At 43.1% G+C, this 27,850-nt stretch overlaps 1 protein-coding gene across 1 annotated transcript in view; it reads right to left on the reverse strand.

Moving 5' to 3' along the window:
• CNIH3 (cornichon family AMPA receptor auxiliary protein 3) overlaps positions 1-27,850 on the reverse strand; it is an 85,207-nt gene that overhangs the window by 23,947 nt on the left and 33,410 nt on the right. The window contains 2 exon segments of the mRNA XM_030554287.1: positions 18,758-18,805; positions 22,415-22,483. Of these exon segments, the coding sequence (XP_030410147.1) occupies positions 18,758-18,805; positions 22,415-22,483 (117 nt within the window).

The following is a 27,850-nucleotide window of genomic DNA, read 5'->3' on the forward strand; positions in this document are numbered from 1 at the left end:
AAATACCTAATACAAATAGAAAGGTCCTCCTTGTTCCTCATCTTCCATGTCTCCTTTTTCTCTTTTTCTTTCTGCAGAGGGGTTAGGTAGTAAAGACATACCTCCCACATCGAATGGGAGACTGGGGAGGATGCACCTCATCTCTGATTTAACACTTAGAGCTCTCCCCTTACACTCATCCCTTTTTTTTAATCAACTCATCCTTACGTGTTTTTCACGTCTCTTCTTCCATTCCAATCCTGTTCAGTACAAAGCAAATGCAACACACAGTCCAAGAAAGATTTGGCAAGAATGATTGCAATTTCAGCTCATTTTCATTTGACAGGGCGTCTTTAAATAATTTGTTCCTGAACACCAAACAATGCAGATGCCCGCTTCCATAAAGTTTATGAACTTACTCTAGACATTGGGAGCTGCATCCTGTACAGCCTGCCTCCAGTAGTCAGTGACAGCCTTAGGCCCTTCAAAGCAAAGAGACTGGGGGCTTGTCTGCATGGTCAATTACTGCTCAGCAAGACAAAGTGTGAAGCTACAGTGCACAAGCTTGCTGTGCAGTAACTCGCCATGTGGACACTGCTACAGCACGGTAAAGTCTCAGAGTACAGGCTTCCTGTATTGGTATTTGAAAGTGTAGTATGCTAAGCTGCATTCTGGGACTTTCGCTGTGCTGTAGCAGTGTCCATGCAGTGAGTTACTGCATGGCAAGCTGGTACAGAGTTAATTCAGACCCTCACTTGCTGCACAGAAACTCACCATATAGATATGCCTTGAGACGAGTGAAGGGCATAGTTACCATCTGAAATAAATAAAGAGGACATAAATAGGCTAGTGTCAAACTATAAATATGAGTCAAAAATCAGACTTTGTGTAAGCAAGCTCAGTTCCACTGACTTCAATGGAGTTACAACAGTTTATACCAGTTCTAGATGTGGCCCATTTGTATGAGAAGTGGTTCTGCACCAAGTTCTCCCATTTTCATGAAGCTTAATTCCAAGTGTTGTAACTGGCCCAAAGCAAAAGTCTGTACCTGAAAACCTCTCACTGCCTTTGGATCTGGGTCTGACCATCATACACTAGATCAACCCTGAATCAACCCTGTGGAGCATACCCAGGGGCGGCTCCAGGCACCAGCACGCCAAGCGCGTGCCTGGGGCAGCAAGCCACAGGGGGTGCTCTGCCGGTTGCCGCGAGGGTGGCAGGCAAGGTGCCTTCGGCGGCATGCCTGAGGAGGGTCCGCTGGTCCCGTGGCTTCGGCGGACCTCACGCAGGCATGCCGCCAAAACCGCGGGACCAGGGACCTCCCACAGGCAAGCTGCCAAAGGCAGCCTGCCTGCCGTGCTTGGGGCAGCAAAATATCTAGAGCCGCCCCTGAGCATACCACTGTTGCTGCTTCCACTCAAGAAAGATTTGGCTAGCTATATGGATTGCAGAGGGAGCACTATAATGGAAATGGAGTTCATGTAGATGCATAAACTGGCAGAGTCCAAACCACTTTCAAAATATCTCATTCGCTTTTCCTGTTCCCTCCCACATCCCGTGCAGGGAAATAATGCTCCCTCTAGAGCTAAGAAACCTTAAGTTGGGCAAACTGGTGACAGTCATGCTGTTTATATAAACTGCAAATTGTTCCATTTCTTCTCTGACTAACAAGAGACTCTCTACAGAAACAGTCTAAAAATAAATTACGCAGAAGGCATGATTTCCATGAGCTAGCTGAAAATTTTGTACTAATGTATTTTAACCTACTTGAAATCTTATTTTCCATGGTGTAAGACTAACAAAGTTATACCCCATTATAAGTGTTTTAAACATGTTGTTAGAACTATCCTTAAGGCCAAGATAAACATTGGTTTTACAATGCAAGAGGGGGAAAAAAAAAAGGAGGCTGCATTGTCAGCCCTAGAGACAGAAGTGCACTGACAGAACATGCATAGCATGTTTAGTGGAATTGCAAGCTTCTCCACATGGGTACAGCATCCCTGAAGACCAGTACATGGTAGAATTGAGGCCACAGCTCGGTTGACCTTTAGCAGAGGTGGTAGCTGAAATGCCTAAGCAGCAAATGAACGATTATAAACTTTTTCAAACCAAGGCCAGATACAGAATGGGGATCACCCCGGATCATGCCTGTCGGCGTTTCAGAACCCAAAAGTGGAAACCAGATGTGTCATTTCCCAAACACGCCTACTACGTTGGGAAAAATTATGAGGCCTGGATATCAGGACACAATGTTAAAACCTTGGAAGAACTGCACCTCCTCATACAAATGGAGCAGTTCTTGGATGGTGTTCCTGAAGACATCACACGGTACATACAAGATGGAAAACCCAAAGATCTCGCTGAGGCGGGGGAGATTGGAGCCAGATGGATGGAAGTGGCAGAAAGCAAGAAAGCTACGGTCAAGGGGAACGAATACCCCAGGGGGCACACCGACCATAAACCCTACAACCGAGGACAGCCAAAGACCCCACATACAACCCAAGTAAAGCCACAGACGCCCTATTCTTCCACCTCACCAGTCTCCAGTAACTCACCTCGGCCCAGTGACCCATCAGATGGAAGATGCTTTAAGTGTAATGAACTGGGACATATCAAGGCCAACTGTCCAAAGAACACCATGCGAGTGCAATTCATTACACCACCATCACCCAAAAGATCCCCAGGCCCAGATGCCTCTCAAATACCCTTGGAGCGAAGGGAAAATTTGAGAGTGGGCGAAAAGAAGGTTACTGCGTGGAGAGACACGGGGGCACAAGTGTCAGCTATCCACCAATCCTTCGTTGACCCCAAATTCATCAACCCAAAGGCCAAAGTTACAATTTACCCCTTCATGTCACAAGCTGTAGACTTGCCTACAGCTGAACTACCTGTCCAGTACAAAGGCTGGTCAGGAATGTGGACTTTTGCAGTCTATGACAATTATCCTATCCCCATGCTACTGGGGGAAGACTTGGCCAACCAGGTGAAGCGGGCCAAAAGAGTGGGAATGGTTACACGTAGCCAAACCAGGCAAGCTTCCAGACCCATTCCTGTTCCTGAGCCGTCCACAGAGGCCCCGTCTGTGTTACCAGAGACCCAGACAGAGGTAGTGGACCCGGATTCCATGCCAACCACTGAAACAGCCACAGCACCTCCAGTCCCAGGCCCGGAACTGGAACAGCAACCAGCACCAGCAATTGCAACCACATCTTCAAACTCAACGCCAGAGGGCGCCAGCGAGCCAGAACTGGCAGAAGCAACAGACAGCCATACCCAAAAGGCTCAGCCAGAGCCTGAAATACCCTCAGGTGCACCAGCAGAGAGCAGTTCACCAGCAACGGAAACCACCCCATCACCTACATTGCTTCCAGAGGGACCAAGCCCAAGTCCACAGTCTGAGGAAGAACTGGTGACCCCAGCCTCAAGGGAACAGTTCCAGACCGAGCAGGAAGCAGATGACAGCCTTCAGAAAGCTTGGGCGGCGGCACGGAGCACCCCACCGCCTCTCAGCTCTTCTAATCGATCCTGGTTTGTTATAGACCAAGGACTTTTATACAAGGAGATTCTTTCTGGTGGACACCGGGAAGAATGGCAGCCGCAAAAACAGTTGGTGGTTCCAACTAAGTACCGGGGGAAGCTCTTAAGCTTAGCCCATGATCATCCCAGTGGCCATGCCGGGGTGAACAGAACCAAGGACCGGCTGGGGAAGTCCTTCCACTGGGAGGGGATGGGCAAGGACGTTGCCAAGTATGTCCGGTCTTGTGAGGTCTGCCAAAGAGTGGGAAAACCCCAAGACCAGGTCAAGGCCCCTCTCCAGCCACTCCCCATAATTGAGGTCCCATTTCAGCGAGTAGCTGTGGATATTCTGGGTCCTTTCCCAAAAAAGACACCCAGAGGAAAGCAGTACGTACTGACTTTAGTGGACTTTGCTACCCGATGGCCGGAAGCAGTAGCTCTAGGCAACACCAGGGCTAACACTGTGTGCCTGGCCCTAACAGACATCTTTGCCAGGGTAGGTTGGCCCTCCGACATCCTTACAGATTCAGGGTCTAATTTCCTGGCAGGGACCATGGAAAAACTGTGGGAAACGCATGGGGTGAATCACTTGGTTGCCACCCCGTACCACCATCAAACCAATGGCCTGGTGGAAAGGTTCAATGGAACTTTGGGGGCCATGATACGAAAATTCATCAACGAATTCTCCAATAATTGGGACCTAGTGTTGCAGCAGTTGCTGTTTGCCTACCGGGCTGTACCACATCCCAGTTTAGGGTTTTCACCGTTTGAACTTGTGTATGGTCACGAGGTTAAGGGACCATTACAGTTGGTGAAGCAGCAATGGGAGGGGTTTACGCCTTCTCCAGGAACTAACATTCTGGACTTTGTAAGCAACCTACAAAGCACCCTCCGACACTCTTTAGCCCTTGCTAGAGAGAACCTAAAGGATGCTCAGGAAGAGCAAAAGGCCTGGTATGACAGACATGCCAGAGAACGTTCCTTCAAGGTAGGAGACCAGGTTATGGTCTTGAAGGCGCAACAGGCCCATAAGATGGAAGCATCATGGGAAGGGCCATTCATGGTCCAAGAGCGCCTGGGAACTGTAAACTACCTCATAGCATTTCCCAATTCCTCACTAAAGCCTAAAGTGTACCATGTTAATTCTCTCAAGCCTTTCTATTCCAGAGACTTACAGGTTTGTCAGTTTACAGTCCAGGGAGATGATGTTGAGTGGCCTGACGGTGTCTACTACGACGGGAAAAAAGACAGTGGCGTGGAAGAGGTGAACCTCTCAACCACCCTGGAATGTCTGCAGCGGCAACAAATCAAGGAGCTGTGCACTAGCTTTGCCCCATTGTTCTCAGCCACCCCGGGACGGACTGAACGGGCATACCACTCCATTGACACAGGTAATGCTCACCCAATCAGAACCCCACCCTACCGGGTGTCTCCTCATGCCCAAGCTGCTATAGAACGGGAGATCCAGAACATGCTACAGATGGGTATAATCTGCTCATCTACCAGTGCATGGGCATCTCCAGTGGTTCTGGTACCCAAACCAGATGGGGAAATACGCTTTTGCGTGGACTACCGTAAGCTAAATGCGGTAACTCGTCCGGACAACTATCCAATGCCACGTACCGATGAGCTATTGGAGAAGTTGGGACGTGCCCAGTTCATCTCTACTATAGACTTAACCAAGGGGTACTGGCAAGTACCGCTAGATGAACCTGCCAAGGAGAGGTCAGCATTCGTCACCCATGCGGGGGTGTATGAATTCAATGTCCTTCCTTTCGGCCTTCGAAATGCACCCGCCACCTTCCAGAGGCTGGTAGATGGTCTACTAGCTGGACTGGGAGAATTTGCAGTTGCCTACCTCGATGATGTGGCCATTTTTTCAGACTCCTGGCCCGAACACCTACTACACCTGGAAAAGGTCTTTGAGCGCATCAGGCAGGCCGGACTGTGGGCTTGTCTACATCAGAAAGTTGCAGCGCTGGTGAGGGAGTTACAGCGCTGCAACTTAGGAGGTGTACACATCTGCAGGGCACCACCAGCGCTGCAACTCCCTGTTTGCAGCACTGGCCGTACTCCTGTTTTGTCTCGGGTGTAGAAGATCCAGCGCTGGTGATCCAGCGCTGGTAATCAAGTATAGACACTTACCAGCGCTTTTCTTGACCTCCGTGGAATAAGCAGGTATCCCAGCATACCTGAGGAAGCCTCTGGTAATCAAACTGGTCTCCTTCCCCAGCTTGTTCTCGCGTTCCCCGAACCCCGAGGAAGCAGGTCTCCTTCCCTGCGGTTTGCTGGGTGGTTCCGGGAACGCGAGAGCAAACTGCGGCGAAGCTGGTCTCCTTCCCCGGTTTGCTATCGCGTTCCCCGAACAAGCAGGTCTCCTTCCCTGCGGTTTGCAGGGTTGTTCGGGGAACGCGAGAGCAAACCGCGGTGAAGCTGGTCTCCTTCCCCAGCTTGCTCTCTCGTTCCCCGAACCCCCGAGCAAGCAGGTCTCCTTCCCTGCGGTTTGCAGGGTGGTTCGGGGAACGCGAGAGCAAACCGCGGCGAAGCTGTTCTCCTTTCCCGGTTTGCTCTCTCGTTCCCCGAACCCCCGAGCAAGCAGGTCTCCTTCCCTGCAGTTTGCAGGGTGGTTCAGGGAACGCGAGAGCAAACCGGGAAAGGAGACCAGCTTCGCCGCGGTTTGCTCTCGCGTTCCCCAAACCACCCTGCAAACCGCAGGGAAGGAGACCTGCTTGCTCAGGGGTTCGGGGAACGAGAGAGCAAACCGGGAAAGGAGACCAGCTTCGCCGCGGTTTGCTCTCGCGTTCCCCGAACCCCCCTTGAAGCCGCCCAACAGCGCTGCAGTGTGGCCACATCTAACACCACTTGCAGCACTGGTTGCTGTAAGTGTGGCCACTCTGCAGCGCTGGCCCTATACAGCTGTACTAATACAGCTGTAACAATCAGCGCTGCAAAATTTTAGATGTAGACATGGCCTAACTGTTAAGGCCAAAAAGTGTCAAATAGGCCAAAACAGAGTGACTTACCTGGGGCACCAGGTGGGTCGAGGAACCATAAACCCCCTACAGGCCAAGGTGGATGCTATCCAAAAGTGGCCTGTCCCAAGGTCAAAGAAACAGGTCCAATCCTTCTTAGGCTTGGCCGGATACTACAGGCGATTTGTTCCACACTACAGCCAAATCGCTGCCCCACTGACCGACCTGACCAAAAAGACCCAGCCAAATGCAGTTAAGTGGACTGATGAGTGTCAAAAGGCCTTTACCCAGCTTAAGGCAATGCTCATGTCTGACCCTGTACTCAGGGCCCCGGACTTTGACAAGCCATTCCTAGTAACCACGGATGCATCTGAGCGTGGTATAGGAGCAGTGCTCATGCAGGAAGCAACAGATCACAACTTCCATCCTGTCATGTTTCTCAGCAAGAAACTGTCTGAGAGGGAAAGTCACTGGTCAGTCAGTGAAAGGGAATGCTATGCCATTGTGTACGCCCTGGAAAAGCTACGCCCATATGTTTGGGGACGGCGGTTCCAACTACAAACTGACCATGCTGCACTAAAGTGGCTTCATACTGCCAAAGGGAACAACAAGAAACTTCTTCGTTGGAGTTTAGCTCTCCAAGATTTTGATTTTGAAATTCAGCACATCACAGGAGCTTCTAACAAAGTAGCTGATGCACTCTCCCGTGAGAGTTTCCCAGAATTCAGTAGTTAAAAAGTGTTCTTAAAATGTAGAAGTCTGTTAGTTATATACTTAGTGATATATGTAAAGGTGCATGTGTTGTAGTAATCTGTTTATTTTTAAGTTCTAGACAGAAATCGCCACCAGTGAGCTTCCCCACTGTCTGCAATTTGGGGGGCGTGTCATAAACAGATAGCTAAGGGTTAATGTCTCTTTCACCTGAAGCACCTGACCAGAGGACCAATCAGGAAACCAGATTTTTTCAACTCTGGGTGGAGGGAAGTTTGTGTCTGAGTCTTTGTTTTCTGTCTGCCTGCTTTCTCTGAGCTTTGGAGAAGTATTTCTGCTTTCTAATCTTCTGTTTCCAAGTTGTGAGTACCAAAGAGTTTGTTTCTTTTGTATTTACATGAATATAGTGCTGGAGTGCTTTGATTTGTATTCTTTTTGAATAAGGCTGTTTATTCAATATTCTTTTAAGCAATTGACCCTGTATTTGTCACCTTAATGCAGAGAGACTATTTGTATATATTTTTCTTTCTTTCTTATATAAAGCTTTCTTTTAAGACCTGTTGAAGTTTTCTTTACTGGGAAACTTCAGGGAAGTTGAGTCTGTACTCACCAGGGAATTGGTGGGAGGAAGAAGTCAGAGGGAGATCTGTGTGTGTTGGATTTGTTCACCTGACTTTGCATACCCTCTGGGTTGCGGGGGGGGAAGGGAGATTGACTCGGTGATTCTGGTTTCCAGGACTGGGAACGGAGAGGGGGAGTCACTCTGTTTGGATTCGCAGAGCTTGTGTCTGCGTATCTCTCCAGGAGCACCTGGAGGGGGGAAGGGGAAAAGGATTATTTCCCTTTGTTGTGAGACTCAAGGGATTTGGGTCTTGGGGTCCCCAGGGAAGGTTTTTCAGGGGGACCAGAGTGCCCCAAAACACTCTAATTTTTTGGGTGGTGGCAGCAGTACCAACTCCAAGCTGGTAACTAAGCTTGGAGGTTTTCATGCTAACCCCCATATTTTGGACGCTAAGGTCCAAATCTGGGACTAAAGTTATGACACAGCCCTAGAGACAGAAGTGCACTGACAGAACATGCATAGCATGTATAGTGGAATTGCAAGCTTCTCCACATGGTCTTGCTGATCTACTGCGGAGCTGACCAACACCATTAGGGGCAAGAGGATACTACCCTCCCTATGTCTATATTCAATCCTTGGAGTCTCTGCTGATACAGTCTACAAAAGGACTAATTATGGAGGTGGTAGTTTGGTGGACTCCTGCCCATTAAATCCTGGGCTGAGACCATTCTAGCTACATAATCTTCGGGTTTTGTACAGCACACATCACCAAATTATCTAAACACTGAAAACCACCAAGTCATTTCACACCCATGAGCCATCAATCAGACTGTAATAATTGTAAATCAGTACAGAGCTGGGCTGGATTTGCATGGGTGTCCTCAGGATGAAAGATCCCAAGCTCCATTATCAAATCCCTAAGTCATCAACTCCCCAAAAAGCAGAAAAAAATTTCAATTATGATTTATAAACTAAAAGGAATGCAGCTTTCTGCATGCTAACAGAAAGTTGATACCAAAATCACGGAGAACAGAAACTGAAAGTTCTTGCCCCAAATTCTTTCAGGATCTATTTTGGACAAATCAGTAAATTGAGAGCTCAAAAACAACTAAGAAAATAAAAAGAAAGCATATCAGAGAGATATTCCAGGCTATCATTAAGAAACTTACCACAGTAAGCAAGAGTATTTTAAAAATCCATATAGAATTACACTGGTGATCAACGATGAGATTTTCAAAACAGAAAAAAACATGATCTAATTAGCTAATATTACAAGCAGCTCTGGATGCTGCATTCTCCAGAGACAGCCTTTTTACAGCATATGCAGACAGACCTGAGACTAAACCAGGCAGCATCCAATCCTGTGAAAGGTACTGAATGCTTAATGCACTTAATATCTATTGAAGCATCCTTGTGGGAGGCACTCAACACACTGCAGGCTCATGCTGGCTTGGAGTTTAGTAGGTAGTGGAGTAAACTAGCACTCCGATGATGTTGGTGCTATTCCTGGCTTTGCTGTGTAACCTTGGACAATCCACTTTGGCCTGGCTCTACTTAGGTGCCCGAGTTCTGTTTTAGGCACCACTGTGATCCTCAAAACTCCTGCTTGGCTGCTGTCTAACCCTATAGGCACCTAAACTCACTTTGTGAGTCAGTTTTTGCAGTAAAAGCCTCCCTAGGTGCCTATGTTTCTGCCCCGAGCACATGCACAGCTGCCTCACCCTAGGGGTCTGGATGGGTATCACCTGCCTGAACTGCAGAGCAATCCACAAATCATTCCTGCCTGTGAAGCCTGATCCAGTTGTTGTACTCAGAGGCCACCTAACTCCACACAAGATAAGGTGGGAAGGAGGATGCCCTCTTTTATAACCCTTAGCCCAGTAGTTAAGGATGTGGGGGACCCCCAGTTCAAGCTTCCCTTACCCCAATGAGAAGGAATTTCAATAGGGATGAGTGCTCTAATCATTGGGCTATAGTGTCAGTCTCTCTCTCTGGCTCCATTATTTAATTCAAAGAGAACAATTTCAATATGAGAGACTGACAGGCACCACATCAGATTATCCCATAGTCCAGTGGTTAGAGCACTCACCTGACAGGTGGCAGAGCCCTGTTTAAATCCCTTCTCTGCCCTGAGAGGCAGAAGAGACTTGAACAGGAGATCTCCCATGTCCTGGGCAAGTACCCTAACTATTAAGCTAAAGGGAGGGTCTCTTCCCTGGCTGATTGTTTAGTTTGGAGATAGGCAGCCTCTGAGCATGCCTACCAGATCGGGCCTGCATGCACATTAGACAGACGAACACATCTCTTTCCCTGTTCACTGATCACTAGCCTATTTCAGCACCTCCATGTAGTTGACCTTAAGTGCCTACCTCCATAAGAGGGGCAGGGCTTTGAATACACCACTCTCTTCAGCATCTCCGATTGGCTAGCTTAGGTGGCTCCCTGCCTAGTGTGCTGGGTTTTGTGGATCGCATTCTAAAGTGCCTCTCTCCCCCCAGGCATTTCATAGGAAGCCTAGCACTTAACTCGGGCTTTGTGGGTCACAGTGCTGTTGCAGTGATTTTCTAGGAGTCTACGTTCTTTTGTTGGCCTTCCTACCTCTGTTTCATCTCTCACCTTTTCTCTGTCTTGTTTATTTAGATAGTTCCTGCCCTGAAAAGCACACAATTTCTTACTATGTGTTTGTATAGCACCTAGCTCAAAGGGGCCTTGATCTTGGTTAAGATCTTGAGGTACTCCTGTAATACAAATAATAAGAATCAGGCTCTCATGATAAATGTGGAAGAGTCCACACTTCTGCCAATGATCCATTTCAGTACCTCAGCCTGCCAAGGACTACCATATGTACATAAATAATGGAAGCAGGAACGAAAGGGAAAAGTAAACAACAGCAACACAGAAGTTAGAAAGAAAAAGTTATTACATATGCTAATTCATCCACACCCTGATCAAAACAGAATTGTTCCCTTCAGTATATTTACCCAATATTTTTGTAGGCTGCTAGATAGGTAAAAGTTTCTGGTTATTCCTTGAATCAGAAAAGAGATAGTAACAAAATGCTCAAGTGAGCAGCTTGGTGAACAAGACCACACACACAAAACCCTTGTTAATCAATTTCCATTAAGATTTTTTCAGGTAATCAAATAGTTTAAGAAAGCCTTTGTGGTCCCAGTCACTGAGTACATATTTAAGGCCAATCCAAACCTGTAAAGGAATCAGGATTCCTGAAAAGGTTTAAAATGGTATAAACCCACTTCAGGGGAAAATGGTTTAGCTGGTCAGTCCTTATAGAACCCAACTCTTTTTAAAAGTAGAGATGAGCCTGAAATCAGATCCAAACACAACTTGAACTTTGGGAAAGTTTGGGTCTGCAGCTGTATTTTATGTCTGACACCTCCCTCAAACTATGGCTTGAACTAAAACCCTAGACGGAAAGATCTCCAAACAGATCTGAGCTTTAAGTTTGTAACAAAAACTGAAACTAGGCACATTCATCGTGATTTTGGGTTTTAATGGCAACATTTATTTCAATTCAGCACAATAAATAGAGATGGGTCCAGGCTGTCAAGTTCAGAGCAGGATTCAAACTTCCCTAAAGTTTCAGGGTGTTCATAGCTGGAGTGTCAGTATGCTCCATCATTAGAGAAAAGGGTTGGGCATGGGCTTCAGATCTGAACCCAAATTTCCCTACATCCACAGCTATTTAGATCATGTTTTGTGATTCAGGGCCATCTCTAGCTAGAACCAGTTTGCAACTGTGCTTCTAGGTTAGAAGCAAATGGTTTAAATACCTAAGAAAATAATAAGAGATGATAAATATTTAAAACTTTAAAATTATAATACTGATTCAAATCATTTTATGTGCAGCAGTGTCTGCTAAGGTAGAAGTTTCTATCTGTATTGTCTTAAAAGGACACTTAAGCTATTAAAATATGAACTGACTGATTGCCCAAATAGTTCCAGCACAGTTTGTACAAGCATTGGTTATTCTTCATAACTAATTTACATTACCTTTTGATGTGAGTTTTAGCTACCAATCACACAGCAGGAGGAGCCTCCTGCAGGATTTCCTGTTGCCCAGCTGGTGAGTCAGACTCAGCGGTGTCATGATATTCATAAGGTATGAAAGAGAAAAGCATTAGGTATGCCAGGAAATATTGAGGCATTGAGAAGCCACTAACAAGGATGCAGTCTTTGGACTCTAACAAGAGTGGACAAAGTGCATATACTTCATCTTTGTTACAGTCTCTATCAATGGAAGGGATTCATGTAATGCCAGTTTCTGTTCTCATTATGGTCTTTGTCCTAGGAACAATTTATCAAAACTCAAAATGCATCCTGCATTGTTCTGTGAAATATCACAGCAAGTTCTGCTACTGCCACAGACTTAATTTAACTGATTTTCACCGGCCAACAATTCAGTCTCCCTCTCTGATGACAGAGGCACCTAAACTGCAAGAATAAATTTTTTACTATTCGTTAGAGCAGGAAACAGCACCTGGTATGTTACAAACCTGGCAGTGAAAACAATACAAGATTCTCTCTAAAGCAGACCTATCTTTACAGTATGGCTATGCTGTAATGTTTATTTTCATTATTAATCCCTGCCTAAATTAGGAACTGGTTCATTTTTAATCAGTGCTGAAAATGACTTATAGTGCTACTAAAGGTAGTGTTATAGTCTCTATTCCCAGCTTTGCAACTGAGGCCTGTTCTGCACTTAAAAATTAGGTCTATCTAGCTATGTTGCTCAGGGTTGTGAAAAATGTCAAGCCCTGGGTACTGTGGTTAGGTCAACCAAACCTGCAGTGAGACACACCTAGGTTGATAGAAGATTCTTCTGTAGAGGCAGGTACTGCCTCTTGGAAAGGTGGATTAACTACATCAGTGGAAAAACCATCAGTGCAGGAAGCATCTACATGATAGCAGTGTAGCTACAGCTGTGCCACGGTAGCATAGACATAGCCTGATTTGTTGGGCTTGTTTACACTAGACTTTAGGCTGTGTATACCCTGGGATTTTTCAGATCCCTAATTCCCCAACTGGTGCAGTTCCACAAGTTGTAGCTACTCTGGTGGATTTAGTACAGACAGAGCTGAAACTCTATACGGTGGTAAAATCATATCTGAGCACCCGAGCCCTGTCTACAGTACCTCTTCCATCACTGAGGCAGCTCCACTGATGATAGCAATGGTGGGAACTCTATAACAGATAAAGCATCAGCAAGCACTGGCATTTTAATCACTGTATTGCCTAGACTGGCACTGAGCAGGATGAGATCACAAGATGGTTAAAACACCAGCAGCTTGTTTACACTAGGGTGCCACCATGTCTACTATTGGTAGAGCTGAACTATGGTAGCAATTTTGGAAATGTTAGGGGTAAAAAAGCTAGTGTAGCTTTCTCTTCTCACTGTCATGAACTATTCTTCAGGCAAGGCAAGGCAGTGAGTTAGTGCACTAATCTTTCACCTCTGGGAGTCAAGACCTCTGGGTTCTAATCTCTGCTCTGCCAGTAAGTTGCTAGATCACCTTCTTGTACCAGTTATTTAACATTTCTGTGCCTCAGTTTTGCCATCTGTAAAATGGGACTAATGATAATTACCTGCCTCATAAGGCTGCTGTGAGAAATTAACGTTTGTGAAATGTCTTGAGATCTTCCAATGGAGCATACTGGAAGAAGTGCAACGTATTATCATTATGGGCCTCTCACCCCTAGAAGTGTTCCATCCAGGTTATGGCTGAGGGACATTGGTAGGGTAGTGTGGTGAACCTAGCATTACTGCTGTCCATGCGTTATCTTTTCTGTAGAAAAGTGATAGTAAATTACTAAAGAGGACTTTAGTCTCCAGGACTGTCTTACATAAAGATACCAAAAATAAAAAGAAAGATACAATGTTTATCTTTCAATTGTAATCCCCGCCCCAAAACCCTGCTTGTCTTTTTTACAATTATTTGGAACATCTCTGGGGGCAAATGTCCCTCTCAAGTCACTTTGTGGTTACAGTTGCTTTGACTCTGGAAATTTGCACTGTTCCCTGTTGCTCTTTCTGAATTTACCAACAATAAATAAAAGGATAAACATCTGACTCAGCAGGTCTCTAATCCTGCAGCTCCAGAGATGTTGTTTGGCCTAGCATAAATGCTTTCTTTACAGTTGTAGAAAAGGTGAAAGATCTGTCTTTTATCAATCTTAGTCCCCTTCCACACAGACTCCAATTCCAGTTCTGCTTCTCATATCCCTATCTTGCTTGAAGTTAACTAGGTTTAAAAATAACCTCTCAGTCATTTTTCGTGTAGAGTCATTTTTATTGCTCATGAAAGGATGAGTGTGAGCAAATGGGTCTGGAGAGAGAAGATGTTATGGGAGATTTCCCTTCCAGACAATGTTCTCCTTTAACCTGGAAGGACTTCCCTATTGGGGAATGAGGTTAACAGTCATTGTTCCCAATCCATGCAGTCCATAGTCACATCTGAATTTCTACCTGCTATAAAGGTGCCACTTTTAAAATTTGTCCTCTGGGACGATGTCATAGTATTACAATGTTCATGCTCCATCACATTGCCAAATGTGTTAATACAGGAAAATCCTAACTGCCCTTAAAACCAGAAGAAAAGAAAAGTTTCCAACAGGCATCTGTCATAGAAATAAGTTTCTCTAGAGAATGTTGTGCAGTGCACCAATAACGTAATATAGTCATCGTAATTAACTGTAAAATATTTAAAAATACTATGGTATTTAATGAGATACAAATTAGAAAAATTTAATATAAATGATAAAAAATCCCATTAGATCACTTGCATGAGAAGAGTCCAGTGAACCAGGACAGAGCTCTATTTCCAGCTCTTTCACAGATTTGATGTGTGAATTTGGGCAATTCATTTTCCCACTGTACCTCTGTTCCCACGGCTGTAAAATGGGAACATTAGTACTACTCACCTATAGGAAAAGCCTTGTGACTACAGATGGTATATGCTAAGTATTATAAACTACCTTTTAAAAATCTCATAACAGTTACTTTGCATACCAGGCTGCAGTATCTCTTGCCAGTTCAATTCCTCCTTCCTCCACCTTCCCAGGGATGATGCAAGAGTAAGCTCTTGACTTGCCATGGTAATGTAGAACGAGAACAGCTTGCTCCGAGTCAGACACACGTTTCACAGCACTGCTCTGCATCCAGATTGCTGAGGGGAAATCCACAGCTCTTCTACCTCTTGCCAGCACTGTGGCTGTGTCTACACTAGCCATTCTTCCCTACAGTTTCCCAGTATTGCTAACACCAGTTCAGTTCCATCCATAATACCAACAGCAAGTGGGCCACTAGCATTTTAACAACCATGCCTTTCTCTGCTCATAGCTGGTCTAAATGACATGATGGTTGAAAGAGAAACATGGTGTGTAAGGTAATATCTTTTTATTGGACCCACTTCTGTTGGTGAGAGAGAGACAAGCTTTTGAGCTACACAGAGCTCTTCTTCAGAGCTGGGAAAGGTACTCTCTTTAATATCCTGTGACCAAAAAGACTACAAACATTGCAAACAGTGATGGTTAAAACACCATTGGCACATTGCTTAGAGTAGAGCTCTCACCAGCAGAGCTGGTAACAAATTTTAGGGGGAAAAAAGCTAGTGTAGACCCAGCCTGCATAGCTATCAGCATCACTAGCATATACTTTAAGTAAATCAGCTTATGTAATAAATCTGTGGGCATGTACATACACAAAAAGTGTATGATTTCCAGCTAAACCACATGTGACTGGAAGATCATACTACAGAGCTCCAAAAAAAAACAGGCTTCTGACATAAAGGAGAATTTCAGTACCACACTGGGAAGCCAGTTTTAAAACTGGCTTCAGGAAATAATATCTTTAAGGCACTTACATTGTGATCCAAGGGATCACTCAAGTCTGAACAAAGCTCATAGCCTCTTCGTAATCAAAGCTTTAGTGTCTAGCAGAAAATTTGAGCAGGACTTTCCAGCGGAGGGCAGTGATACACATACATAAAAGCCAGAACATCACATACATGCCACCTGCTTTACATACCGCCTGAGTGAGATACTGTTTTCATGGTATATAAACATTTTCCAAAAAGTAATCCACATCAGATACTGATGTTTGTGAATGTTCTGGCTGTAGTGGGATCCCTCCTTTGTCAACCCCACCATGCTTGAAAACTCAATCTAATTATGTAACATCTTCTAGTATAATCAAATACATACACACAAGCTATGGTCAAACCCTGCTAATGATCTCCAAGACATTAAAAAAAACTAAGGATTTCCAAAATAATTCTGACAAACCATCCAGTCTCTTCATCGACTGGGGCTCACTATATGTGACTTGTATGGTGCTGTGTTTATGATCACTTGTGAGAGACTCCCCTGTAGAACCCTGGGACAGTGAAATGAAGCAAATATTTACAGCCCACTTATAAATCCCTTTAAAATAGAGGTTTATAGCCAAAAAATCAAGAATTTAGTTCTAGTGGCATTAACAGTAAGACTGCTGGCTTTATTTTTGTAAAGTGCTTTGAAAACGTTAGCCAACTTCAACACCCTAGGAAACAGGTATGTTACTATTTCTTCATTTTATAGAAAGGGAAACAGACACACTGAGGTTATTTACCCACAGCCACACAGAGCAGTGTTATAGTAATCAGAAGGTCTTCTAGAGTTCATTACAAACTACATAGTCCCTTACATTTTCTTTACAACACTTAGTATTTTAATTGCTTCCCCAAAGCTCTGCCACTAACCATGAATGTTCCAGAACTGCTATGTACACAAAAGTGATTGTTAGTAAATATTGGACTTGAAAAGACTGCACATCTCTGTAGTTATTCCTTCTTCCTCTTCCTGTATCACATCTCCCAATTAAAACAAATGTGTCCCCAAAGAACCTGGGAGGAGAAGCTTCATTAATAAACAATTTAAGTGAGTTAGAAGTCTGATCCCTGGGGTATGCAATATCAGTAATTAGCCAAAAGGCACCATCTTTGCTGTTAGCAATGAGGCTCAGGCTCAATAAAAATTAAACTTTCCTATGAGCAAGGACTCCCCTGGGGACTCACATATATTAATACATTTGCCACCCACCTGTTGCTTTCTGTCAGAGAAACTGGGACACAGCTGGAAACTAGCTGACTGCTAAGTAAGCAAAATGGTTCCTGGAAAAGAATTGATTCTTTTTTATGTTGTTTAGCTAGTATGGATTAATATTTTCTTTCATCAGATGCCTTAGTGCAAGTGATTACACAGGTTCTTGATAGCAGTGTGCTCATAATTGTTCCCATAATCAATCTAGATTGGTATAAATTAAGTTAGTCAATGAAAGTGTTTTATAAAGTAGGGTCCCTCCCTAGTGCAGATACAGTTGTTTATAACATAATCAGGCCCTGGGATCAGGCTGAGCCAGTACTTAGCACTGCCAAGATCACAACATTTTGAAACTGAATTTCCCAGCTGTTCTGAACATAGCCACATGCAGTCAATAGTGTTATCTGTTTCATTGCTTATTACAGTAGCAGAATCATCCACCTACTCTGCAATTATAGGCAGAATTAGGAGCTCAGATACAATAGTGATGAGAGCACTATATAGGAACCTGAGTACATTAGAGCAGAACAGCTTGGGATTATGACTGCAGCTTGAGTTGAGTCCCACTACCTTTCCTTTCTACTAATCTGTCCTCTGAGTTAGGCTCCTACCTACAATATCCTGGGAAACTGTGCCAGATTCTGCTCTCCAATACACGTCCAACTCACAATGAAGTCAACAGGAGTTGCAAGGATGTATCTCATGACAGAATTTGGCCACTGAGCCAAATTCCCCCTAGTCTAACACTATTGACATCACGGGAGTTGCAGCACAGATAAATCTGGCCCACAGTATTTAAACACAGTTGATAACCTATTAAGGATGGATACAATGCAGCAACAAATACTTTCCAGTCTGGACATTCTAATGACATTTTCTAAGGGCTGGAATGTTTTGCTAATTATCATGATGTTGCATTGAATTCTATAATACAGTGCACAAGTACACTTATGAAAACTTTTTTGCAAGGTCAGGTCTTTTTTCTTCATCTGTTCAGAGACAGAATGGCTTAAAAAGACAATGTAAGCAGCTTGCATAATATACTGTCTAAGTGCATGTGATCATGTCTACAGCTAGTGTTTGGCCTGCTTCAAAGTTAAGAGCCTTGTACTCACTCCCAGCTAACGGTGTTGCTCCTTTAGCACATGCATTGGGGCATTGTGATTTTGGTCCTGATGGTCACTGGTGCTATTCTCCCACTGATGAGCTTACATTATAACTTACATTGAAAACTCCACCCTAAGGAAACCAAACATGTTCAGTTTTGGTCTAACTTTGTATCCAATGAAATCAATGGGACTTTAATGGGAACAGAGTAAGGCCAACACTGAGTGCTTTTAAAAATTCCATTCTTAAATTACAGGAGAACGTGTAACTCATTACTGAGTGAGTCCTGCAAAGAGCAGAGCACCCTTTACTCCCTTATAAACTGAAGTCACTTGGCACCATCATAGGGTCAGCCTCTATAATCTCAACATTCTCATTCAGCCTGTAAGAAACTCAAAAGGTTGAACTCATACAAATAAAATGCTCTATTTAATTAGTAAATGATTGTCCAGCAAAGAATAATTATAAACCTCAGATCTTGATGGCAGCACAGGGCATGTGGCCATAACTGTCACAAGTTACACCTCCAGAAACCAATCACCACCTTCAAAAAGCAAGTTATTACATCTGAACCTGAGAATGTTCTGAAATGTTCAGTTCTTGTCAGGAAATCCTGACTGATGGCAGCCCCTTCTCATTACCTCCACTTTGTTTTTCAAAGGTAACACTGAATCCTGGTTTCTGCACTGGAATCTCAGATTTCATGAGTGATGATGGAGGATCAGTGGGATGGGCAAATGGACATACCCAGAACAGCCATATGATGGTCTTAATTCTCATCAATGTCATAGATCCTGTGTTGGTTTATGCTCACCTTTCGCAGAAGAAAGCAGATGCGCTCAATGTTTCTTAGTCTCTCTCGCTGTCAAAGAAAGGTGGGGAAAAAGTGGTGGGAGGTTATATTGTGTAATTAACTGAAGAAAATATATCACAAACATAATGGGCCAAAATCATCCATGGCTTATATCCAGATATTAACAGAGTTGCACCAGGGATGAATTTGGCCTAGTAATATTTAGCTCTCATATATTACTTTAAAATTGATTCACTCAGTTGTCTAAACACTCTTGTGAGGAAGGTGATTATTATTCCCAATAACATATGAGAAAACAAACCAGAGACAAAACTGAGCCCTAAAGTTAGCAGGGCAACAACTTTGAAGTCAGTAATTGTGCCTTTTTACACTAAGGCTGAATTGGTCCAGAGAGACTGAGGCACAAACTTTCAGATTCCCACTAACTTCAGTAGTGGTATCACACAGAGAACATTTGTTTAGATAGGTACCTCTATAATTGCCAAGATACTCTATCGATGTGCAACTTTTATAGTTGATCAGGCTACTACAGTGTATTTGTAATATGCTAAAAATATCCTTTTAAAACAGAAGATATATTTATATAAACTGAAAGATATTGCACTTGAGGATTCCAGTGTTTAGACAATGCAGGTCCAGCTGATGCAAGGAAAGTTAAAACAAATAACTTTAACAGGCTTTCTGTTAAATGGATCATAGGTGAGAAATTCACTAGCAAAACAATATTCCGCTCTGCATAGACACATCACTCAAGCCACCAGACAAGATTTTGCTCTTGGTTACATCAGGGTACATCCAAAGCAACGCCATGACACTCAATGGAATGACTCTGCATTTACTGCGGTTAGCGCAGAACAGACTCTGCTGCACTGTGCCTAAGAGGAGTGAGCAATTCAAAAGTAAATGAAGTTTTACACCTCTTCTTAGAAGAAATTAGAGAAGTGGCTTGGTGTGTACCGTACAGTCTCCTGAGGGAGGTAAAGCTTTTTCTCTAGAACTGCAAAAGCTACTATCTACAATCACCTTTCTGAAACAAATAATGAGATGAACCAATATGTGAAGCCATTTCTCTCAAAGCCTTCTGTGTTTTTCAAACTGTTTTAAGCTGATTCCATTTTGTGAGGATTATATTTCTCCTAAAAAAAGGTTTCAGTTTGGGAAGACATTGGAAAGTACAACAGTAATATTTTGCCTGTACATGGCACCATTTATGTCAAGAAGCTCATCAGACTATGATGCTATCCTGCAATGGGGTCCACGTGGTTGGACTCTTACACCTGCGCAAAGCACCATTGGCTTCAACGGAAAGTCCATGTGGATGTAAGGTTCTGCCAACATAGCTCCCCATTGCAGGTCTGGGGCTAAATATGCCTGGTCTTCTGGAGAAGGAAATACTTTAGACTCTACAGTGGGAGTCAGGTGACTCGAGTTTGAGTCTCAACTCTGCCATAGTTTTTCTGACTAATCTCTTTGTGACTCAACTTCCTCTCTGTAAAATAGGGATAATAATACTCCCTTACCGAGCAGGGGTGCTGTGAGAATAAATTGCTTAGTATTAGGCATTAAAATAGTATGATCTGGAGTCCACACAATTAGCTAGATGGAAATGTGGGCACCAACTGATACACAATAGGGGAAGAAGGAAAAACATTTGGTGAATGACACCAGAGCAAATGCCTCCTTTCATAAAAATCTCTCCTAGTGTGCTAGAATAACACCCATTAACATCCACACTGAACAGGAAAAAGTAACAGAAAGTTTGCTAGGTGAGAGTCAAAATGGTGCTACTGATACAGAATAACTTGCAGGATTTTATTGGACACTGTGTAATGTTTGTTCAGAGTAAATTAATACTCCTGAACATTCTGGGATTAATGAATTAATTAGTTAAATCACTAACGTGATTTGAACAGGGACACACAGACATTGACTTTCTTATCCTGGAAGCCAATTTCATTAGCATTCTAAAACAAAAGCAATTTCTCTCTTTAGGGCACTATACAAGTTTAGGAACAAAATATATTACTGGGGCATGATGCAGAGATAGACACAGAAAGTGTGCCTGTATCACAAGATAAGGACAAAATGCATAAGGAGAATTAAGAAACATTGATAAATAGGCCTAAATATTACTTTCATAGAAAAAGCTGTAATATATTTCAGTTGAGATTGTTCCCTACAGTTTTCATTTTCAGTTACTATTTTAGGGGTGGATTTATTTTAGTAGATTAGCAGATACAATTACTTACATAAACATACATATTAACTTTAGACTGGCTCGATGATTCTGTAGTACAAAGCTTCTTGGGAGACTCAGGTTCAATGTCATATTCAATGGTGGTATAGAAGGTGGCATACGTTACGTTTTGGGAATAAACTAGTCATGAAATGGATTTAAGTGGCCAAGTATTGTAATTCGAGTCTGTTTAGCATTTGGTGGCACTGCAAGATATGTATAACTTACACCAATTTGATATTATGTGGGACAAAAATCAGCCTGTAGTGAAAACAAATGCAACTCCCAATGAGGTCAATGGGCCAAGTTCTGGCTTCTGTTCTGCTGGTATTAATATGAGGTAACTTCACTGAAGCCAATTGAATCACTCTGATTAACACTGGCTCATCTGAGAGCAGAATTTGCACCTGCTTAAACCAGGAATGTTGGGAAGACGTCAAGAATATGTTAAAAGACGGGAAAAGGGAAAGTTGTCTCTTACCCGTTGGCTGGACCTCCTGGTACATGCGCTTACTTTTTAAGTTATACTTGTTTTGCAGTCACACAGCTGATGACAAATCTTTGCCACTTACCCAATATGTAATCTATACAACTGTTTCTGTCCCCATATAACTTGTCCCACAGACTTTCAAAGGAGATGCACCCCTTTCTTCCAGTCTACATTTAGTTAAATTTAGCCCAGGCTCCTGCATAATTGACAGATTGCTGGAGCATAGCAGAGTTTACAGCTTCGGTGTCAAATTATCCTTTATTGTAAGCAGGTGGAACCTCGTTGATTTCGGTGGGTTATTCCCCTTTACTGTAGGGGAGACCTCCAGGCAGAAAGATGATGATTGCATCCCTCATCAAAGTCCTTGAGTAGTCGGTACAGACAATGGGTCACTCTCGAAGAAGATGAGGTAACATCTTTTATTGGACCAACTTCCATTCATGAGAGAATCAACAAACTTTCAAGCTCTCACCAACAGCAATTGGTCCAATAAAAGATATTATCTCACTTACCATGTATGTCTAATATCCTGGGACCGACACAGCTACAACACCACTGCGAACATTGAAGAAAATGGTCAGCCCACTGCTTGGGTGCAGAGGAGGTAAAGGATTTTAAAAGGGGGAAAGTGTGCCTCAGATGAAGAGATGCACAAAACCCCTACAATCACATTTCAGCTTCCCTCTTTCTGAATCTCTAAGTGCTCCCATGCCATCTCCAGCAAGAAAAGGAACTACCTGAGTAAAGATCCACCCTGAGACCATCAGACTAAGATGGGTTGCTAAATCAAGAGTAAACAGCAGCTGCTCTTACAGACTATAACTACATTCATAAGGGACTCTTAAATCAATTTGTATATTTTCCACTGACAGCTCAGCGCAACTTCTTCCATTCAATATCTAATGTTTGGCAAATCTCAGGCTGTACTCACTGCATGAACTGGATTGCACTGGTCTATTGGGCTCTTGAAGTCTGTCCTTAGCTCATCAAAGGCGATTATCTGCAAAATAGTTTTTTCAAACATTGTAATAACAGTAATGGCAGTGAATCCAGGTCTTTTTCTTTATAGTAGTTACTAAGATCTATTCTTACAAACTCTGGTTAAAATTCATCCCAAATATAATTAATGATTGTTTTATTTTATTTTACAGAATCATACATACAAATTCACAAAGCTACCTTCAGCCACAAGATCACTGTACAAAGGAATAGGTCATGTTATAAACAGGACATACATATTGACCCACTGCCAGGTTGAATCACTCCTCCTATAAAAGTGCTACCACAGTATTTTTCAGAGATCAAAACTCTAAAAATGAATTCATTTGTCTACACATAAATGCAATAAGCCATTGTCCTAACATTGAGAGCTTTGGAAAAGTGTGTTGTATTGAAATAAGGAAAAGTCAGAAGGCAACTTGATTTAATTGGAAGTGGAGAATTATTTCACTATTTGAACTTTAAAGAGGCTAAGCACAAAATCAGACAAATTAGAAATGAAGAAGACCTGTTATGCCAGTTAGATCATACACCCCCACAGCTCACCCCAGTAAAAAAAAGTTTGATCCATAGAGCAAGAATTCTCAAATTTTCATACAGAGTAGATGAGACCAGGTCAACATTTTTTCAGCCTTTTTCTTTGTTTTGTTTCCTTCCAGCTTTTTCAAGTAATAGGAAAATTTTAATGAAAAAATTGTTTTTGTTCACAATTTTCCAATGTTTTTAATTTATATTTTTTTCATTTTGATTAAAAAACTTTTAGTTTTCAAAAATAGATTTTTTTTATTTGACAGTCTTGTTCCCTTCCCGCCTTTTTTTCCTCTCCCCTACCTTTTCTTTCCCACTGAAAAAGTAGAAGGAAGAAAGAAAGGAAAGAACCAAACATGAAAACACCCCCTGAAAGCCAAAAATTGAAAACGGTCATGGGGGGTGGAGGGCAAAACCTGAAACAAAACATTTTGCTTCACTGGAAAAACAAACCAACCAACCCAGAAAATTCCATGAAAATTTTTGAAAGAAACAAACACTTTGTTTCCTAAATTTTCCAGGGAAAATATGCTTTAAAAAACAGCTCTAAGATAGCCCACACCTTGCTGAGAGATTGGCTTACTTCTCACCCGGTCACAAAGGGTCAGAACCAAGCGGGGAATTTGCATTGTCTCCCCGCTACCACCAAAGAGCCTCAAAGTTTGGAAGCTCAGGGTCTTGGTGTGGATGGCCTTTTGCCTGCAGTGGCTCTTCCAAGAAGAATGAAGATCTGAGAGATGGTCCGAAGATTATATAGGCTGAACTCCCTGTTGTTCTGCAAGAGGTCTAGGGAGGTGGAGAACAAATTCTGTCCCTTTGACAGAATTTCCTAAGGAAAACTGCTTGCTGATGAAAACCCCTCAGGTTTTTCCCTCTGGGGAGGGTGATCTGGCTTTTGCTGTTTATACTCCTCTGTCATTCTGACATCCCTCTCCACTGTCTCCTTAGTCACTGCTTAGCCAAGCTGGATAGATTTAGTCTTTTAACCTTGCCTCATAAGTCAGTCACTTCAGTCCATTCATTATTTTTGTTGTTCTCCTATAAACTCCACCTACTTGGTCTGTGTCCTTCTGGTGTTTAAGTACCCTGAACAGACTGGGTCTGAATCTGTTCTACAGTGGGAATCTCCAGTAACCCCATTTAAGTGACTACAGACACATTGGTGTAAAATTGGTTTAAATGAGACAAGAATTGGGCCTACAATTCCAGTATGGTCTCCTGAGAGTTGACAACAGGTAGACACAACCAACAGATGCTGAATGCAGAAAGGTAATGGGTACATCTACACTGAATAAAACCCCAAACCTGTGGCAGTGAATTTCAGAACCCGGGACTTGCAGTACAGGGCTAAAAACAGAAATGTGGAGATGGTTGCTTGGACTGGAGCATGGGCTCTGAAACCTGGTGAGGGGAGAAGGTGTCAGAGCCCAAGCTCCAGTCTGAGGAGGAACATCTGCACTGCTATTTTTAGCCCCTAGTGAGAGTCTCAAAAGCCTGAGTTAGCTGACCAGGCTCTGAGACTCACTGCTGTTTTTTTGCAGCACAGACGTATCCAATGAGACAGCTGTTCTGAAACTGAAATAAACAGTAGTCACAACATGGAAACTGCCTAGCTTCATGAACAAGTAAGCCTCAAAACAATCCTGTTAAGTAGTTATGATTGTCTCCATTTTACAGATATGGACACAGGTGCAGAAAGGTTGAGACTTGCCAGACCAGAACCCATATAACACTCTAGTGGCAGAAATGAGAATAAAATCAAGGATTCCAAGTCTCCTGTTCTAACAACACTGTTTCTAACAAGTTAGACAGCATTTAAAATTAAACAATTGAGGCATTTTCATAGCAAACTACAGGTTGCAATGTATTCAGCTGATAACTCCTCATGTCACAGCATTATTATTAAATGTTTGTTATAGTCTTACTGACGTGAAGGTGCTGCACAAAGAAATGTAGGACAGTCCTTGCCCAAAGAAGCATACAGTTTAAGTGATATATGACAGGTAAGGATGCCAGAATAGACTACATCATTTTTTGTGTCAGTTCATTCTCATGTCACCCACGTAGTTGTTATTGGGGCATTTAGTGCACTGAATGAGGTATACCGCCTGTTGTGATAGGCATGTGGCACCAGATCCTGCCATAATAGATGCAAAACCTCAGACATATCTCCATTGCTATAATGTTCAATACCCCCCACAACACACCTTTCAAGGGGTCCTACACACACACACCTATCACAACATATGGTGTACCTCATGCAACGCATCAAATGCCCCAAACAAACAACTATGTGGGTGAAATGAGGCAATCACTATGCCTGCAAATGAACTCATACAGAAAAATGATAAAAGACAAAAACACCATATCAGCCACGGGCAAACACTTTTCACAAAATGATCACTCTATATTTGACCCCCCCAGTTCTTGTCCTCAAAGGAAACCTGCACAACACCTTCAAAACACAAGCCTAGGAATTTAAACTCATAACTTTATTAGACACTAAAAATCACTGACTTAATAAAGAAACTGGATTTATGGATCATTATAACAATCTATAACCCATTAAGCCTCCTTTGTTCTGTGACTGCAGAAGTGTTACCTGCCCATTTCACCTAAAATGGTCTCTTATGATGTTAACTCCTTATGCAAAACAATTTGTTCGATCTTTTGTTTAGCTGTGACATTCTGAATACCTTCCCCAGACCTAAAGAAGAGCCCTGTGTAAGCTCAAAAGCTTGTGTCTCTCACCAACAGAAGTTGGTCCAATAAAAGATATTACCTCACCCACCTTGTCTCTCTAAAAGCATAATACACAGAGCCATTGATACCCACAGAATTATCTCTCTCACCTCATCTAAGGTCATAAGCAAGTGGTCTAGTTATTGGTGGACTGGTGTCCACAACACAAAAAACAAAAAAACAAAAAAAAATCCACCAACACCATCATAGTTGGCAATATTTAATATTCTTGCACTATGATGAAAATGAATGGGCTATGGAGACTGAACTGTCCTCTGACTCCTAGAAGAGATTAGAGTTGAGGAATATTTGTTGGGGGCAGAATGGCAGGAAGCTTGTACTGCCACTGCCTATGCTGTACTTGTTCTGTGGATGGAAGAAAAAGGTAAGTATTGGAGCTACCTATGGGGTGGTTATGAAGTTTCTGGTTCTCCACAGTTATTAGAGCGGACTAGAATGTGTTGCAGCAAGGAGCTTGATAAAGGTAGGAACTTCCTGGTTAGGAGGTTCTCCAGTTGCTGCTTAAAGCATGTCTCTGTGTTTATGACCTCACACTATACTATGCATCTAATAAAACAGAATACAAGTTCCCTTGATTTATAAATATACTGGCCATGCTCTGTGGTGACTTTCTCCCCATGCAAGGCCATTAACTCCAAGTGTAAATCAGCACAGAATTTGCCCCAATTTAGACATTCTTATGCTGCATAGTTTACAGATTCTGTGCTGGCATCACCTGTTTCAGAACAGCAACAATTAGGAAGATATTTATAGATGTGCCTCAATTCCCTCTCCCCTCCCCATGCATGTTTCTCCAGACAATGACAGCTTTGAATACAGAAGCATTCGCATGAGATTGAGGCTGATTTTCATTCTCCATTTATCTATTCACGCAGAGATCTAACTGAAAATTTCACCTGGCAGTGGCAGGAAGGAATCCAGATCTCTGTGTTTTAGGGAGGCCATTCTAATTTTTGACCACTGAGCCCTTACAGGCATGTTTGACTTGAGTGCAGGTGTTGTTTTTTTTGTTATTAAACTGACCATGACTGATTTATGGGTAGGAAATCTGCTGAGAATATTCTTTAAGGTGAATTCATGGCTGGTAAAAGGCGCTGCATTGATAATTCTTGGGCTTGAAAATTATAATTTATAAACATCTTAGAAAAATCTAAAAATAAAATACTGAGATGAAAATGTACCACAGCCCTGACCTGGAGGAACTACATTCATCGTCCATTCATAGCCCATTCACGGTGTCTTGCCTGTTTAGACTGCGAGCAAAGGTGCCAAGCTAGTGCTGAATAATGTGGTGAACATCTGTCCATACTGAACTAATCTGAGAACAGCAAACACAGAACAGGCAGTGGTCTCAGCACACCAGCAGGCTAACTGATGTCCCCTTTTTTGTAGGCACCATTGTAAAAAAAAGAGTTTTAAGGAGAAATTTGAAGGAGGACCTTGAGATAGCTTTGTGGATATTTATGGGGAGTACCTCCCAAGCATGAGGGGCAGGATGGGAGAAAACAAAGGTACTCATCTGAAAACTTTACAAGTGGGTGATGGAGACTGGTATCGTCGGCCAATCAGAGGCAGGAGTTGACATCTCAATAGTGAAAGTGTTGAAGTGAAGGGCTGGGAAAATAATATTTGCAGCAGCATTGTGCATGGGTATGAGTGTGGGACCTTGTATCAAGGCAGTTGTCTCATGGTTGCCCCCTCATGACAGAAGAGGCTCTGTAGCAGTTTGCCTCTAGTTTCCATCTTTAGGCCCTAAAGATCTCCACAGTCTCTCTCGTGGGTAACACCCTTTCCATCCCAACTCCCCACTCCCCCATCTGGGGCTGGATAAATAACAGAACAGTCCTTAAGGTCCTCAAAATAAAGTCCATCACCACATCCCAGAAGCTCATACTCAGCTCTGGCTCTTAGTTCTACCACACAGGGAGGTCTTCTTCTATCCCAGTAAGCTCTTCACAAAGTTGCCACTCCTAGCGCTCCCTAGCGGGAGCTCCACCTTCCACCTCTGATTTGCTTCTCCTGTCAGCAGCTTCCCTGTACTGAACAAGAAGGCAGCATATACACTGCTCTCTTTCAG

The sequence above is a fragment of the Gopherus evgoodei genome, chromosome 3 (assembly GCF_007399415.2).
Source record: "Gopherus evgoodei ecotype Sinaloan lineage chromosome 3, rGopEvg1_v1.p, whole genome shotgun sequence".
In the NCBI taxonomy this organism is placed as follows: Eukaryota; Metazoa; Chordata; order Testudines; family Testudinidae; genus Gopherus; species Gopherus evgoodei.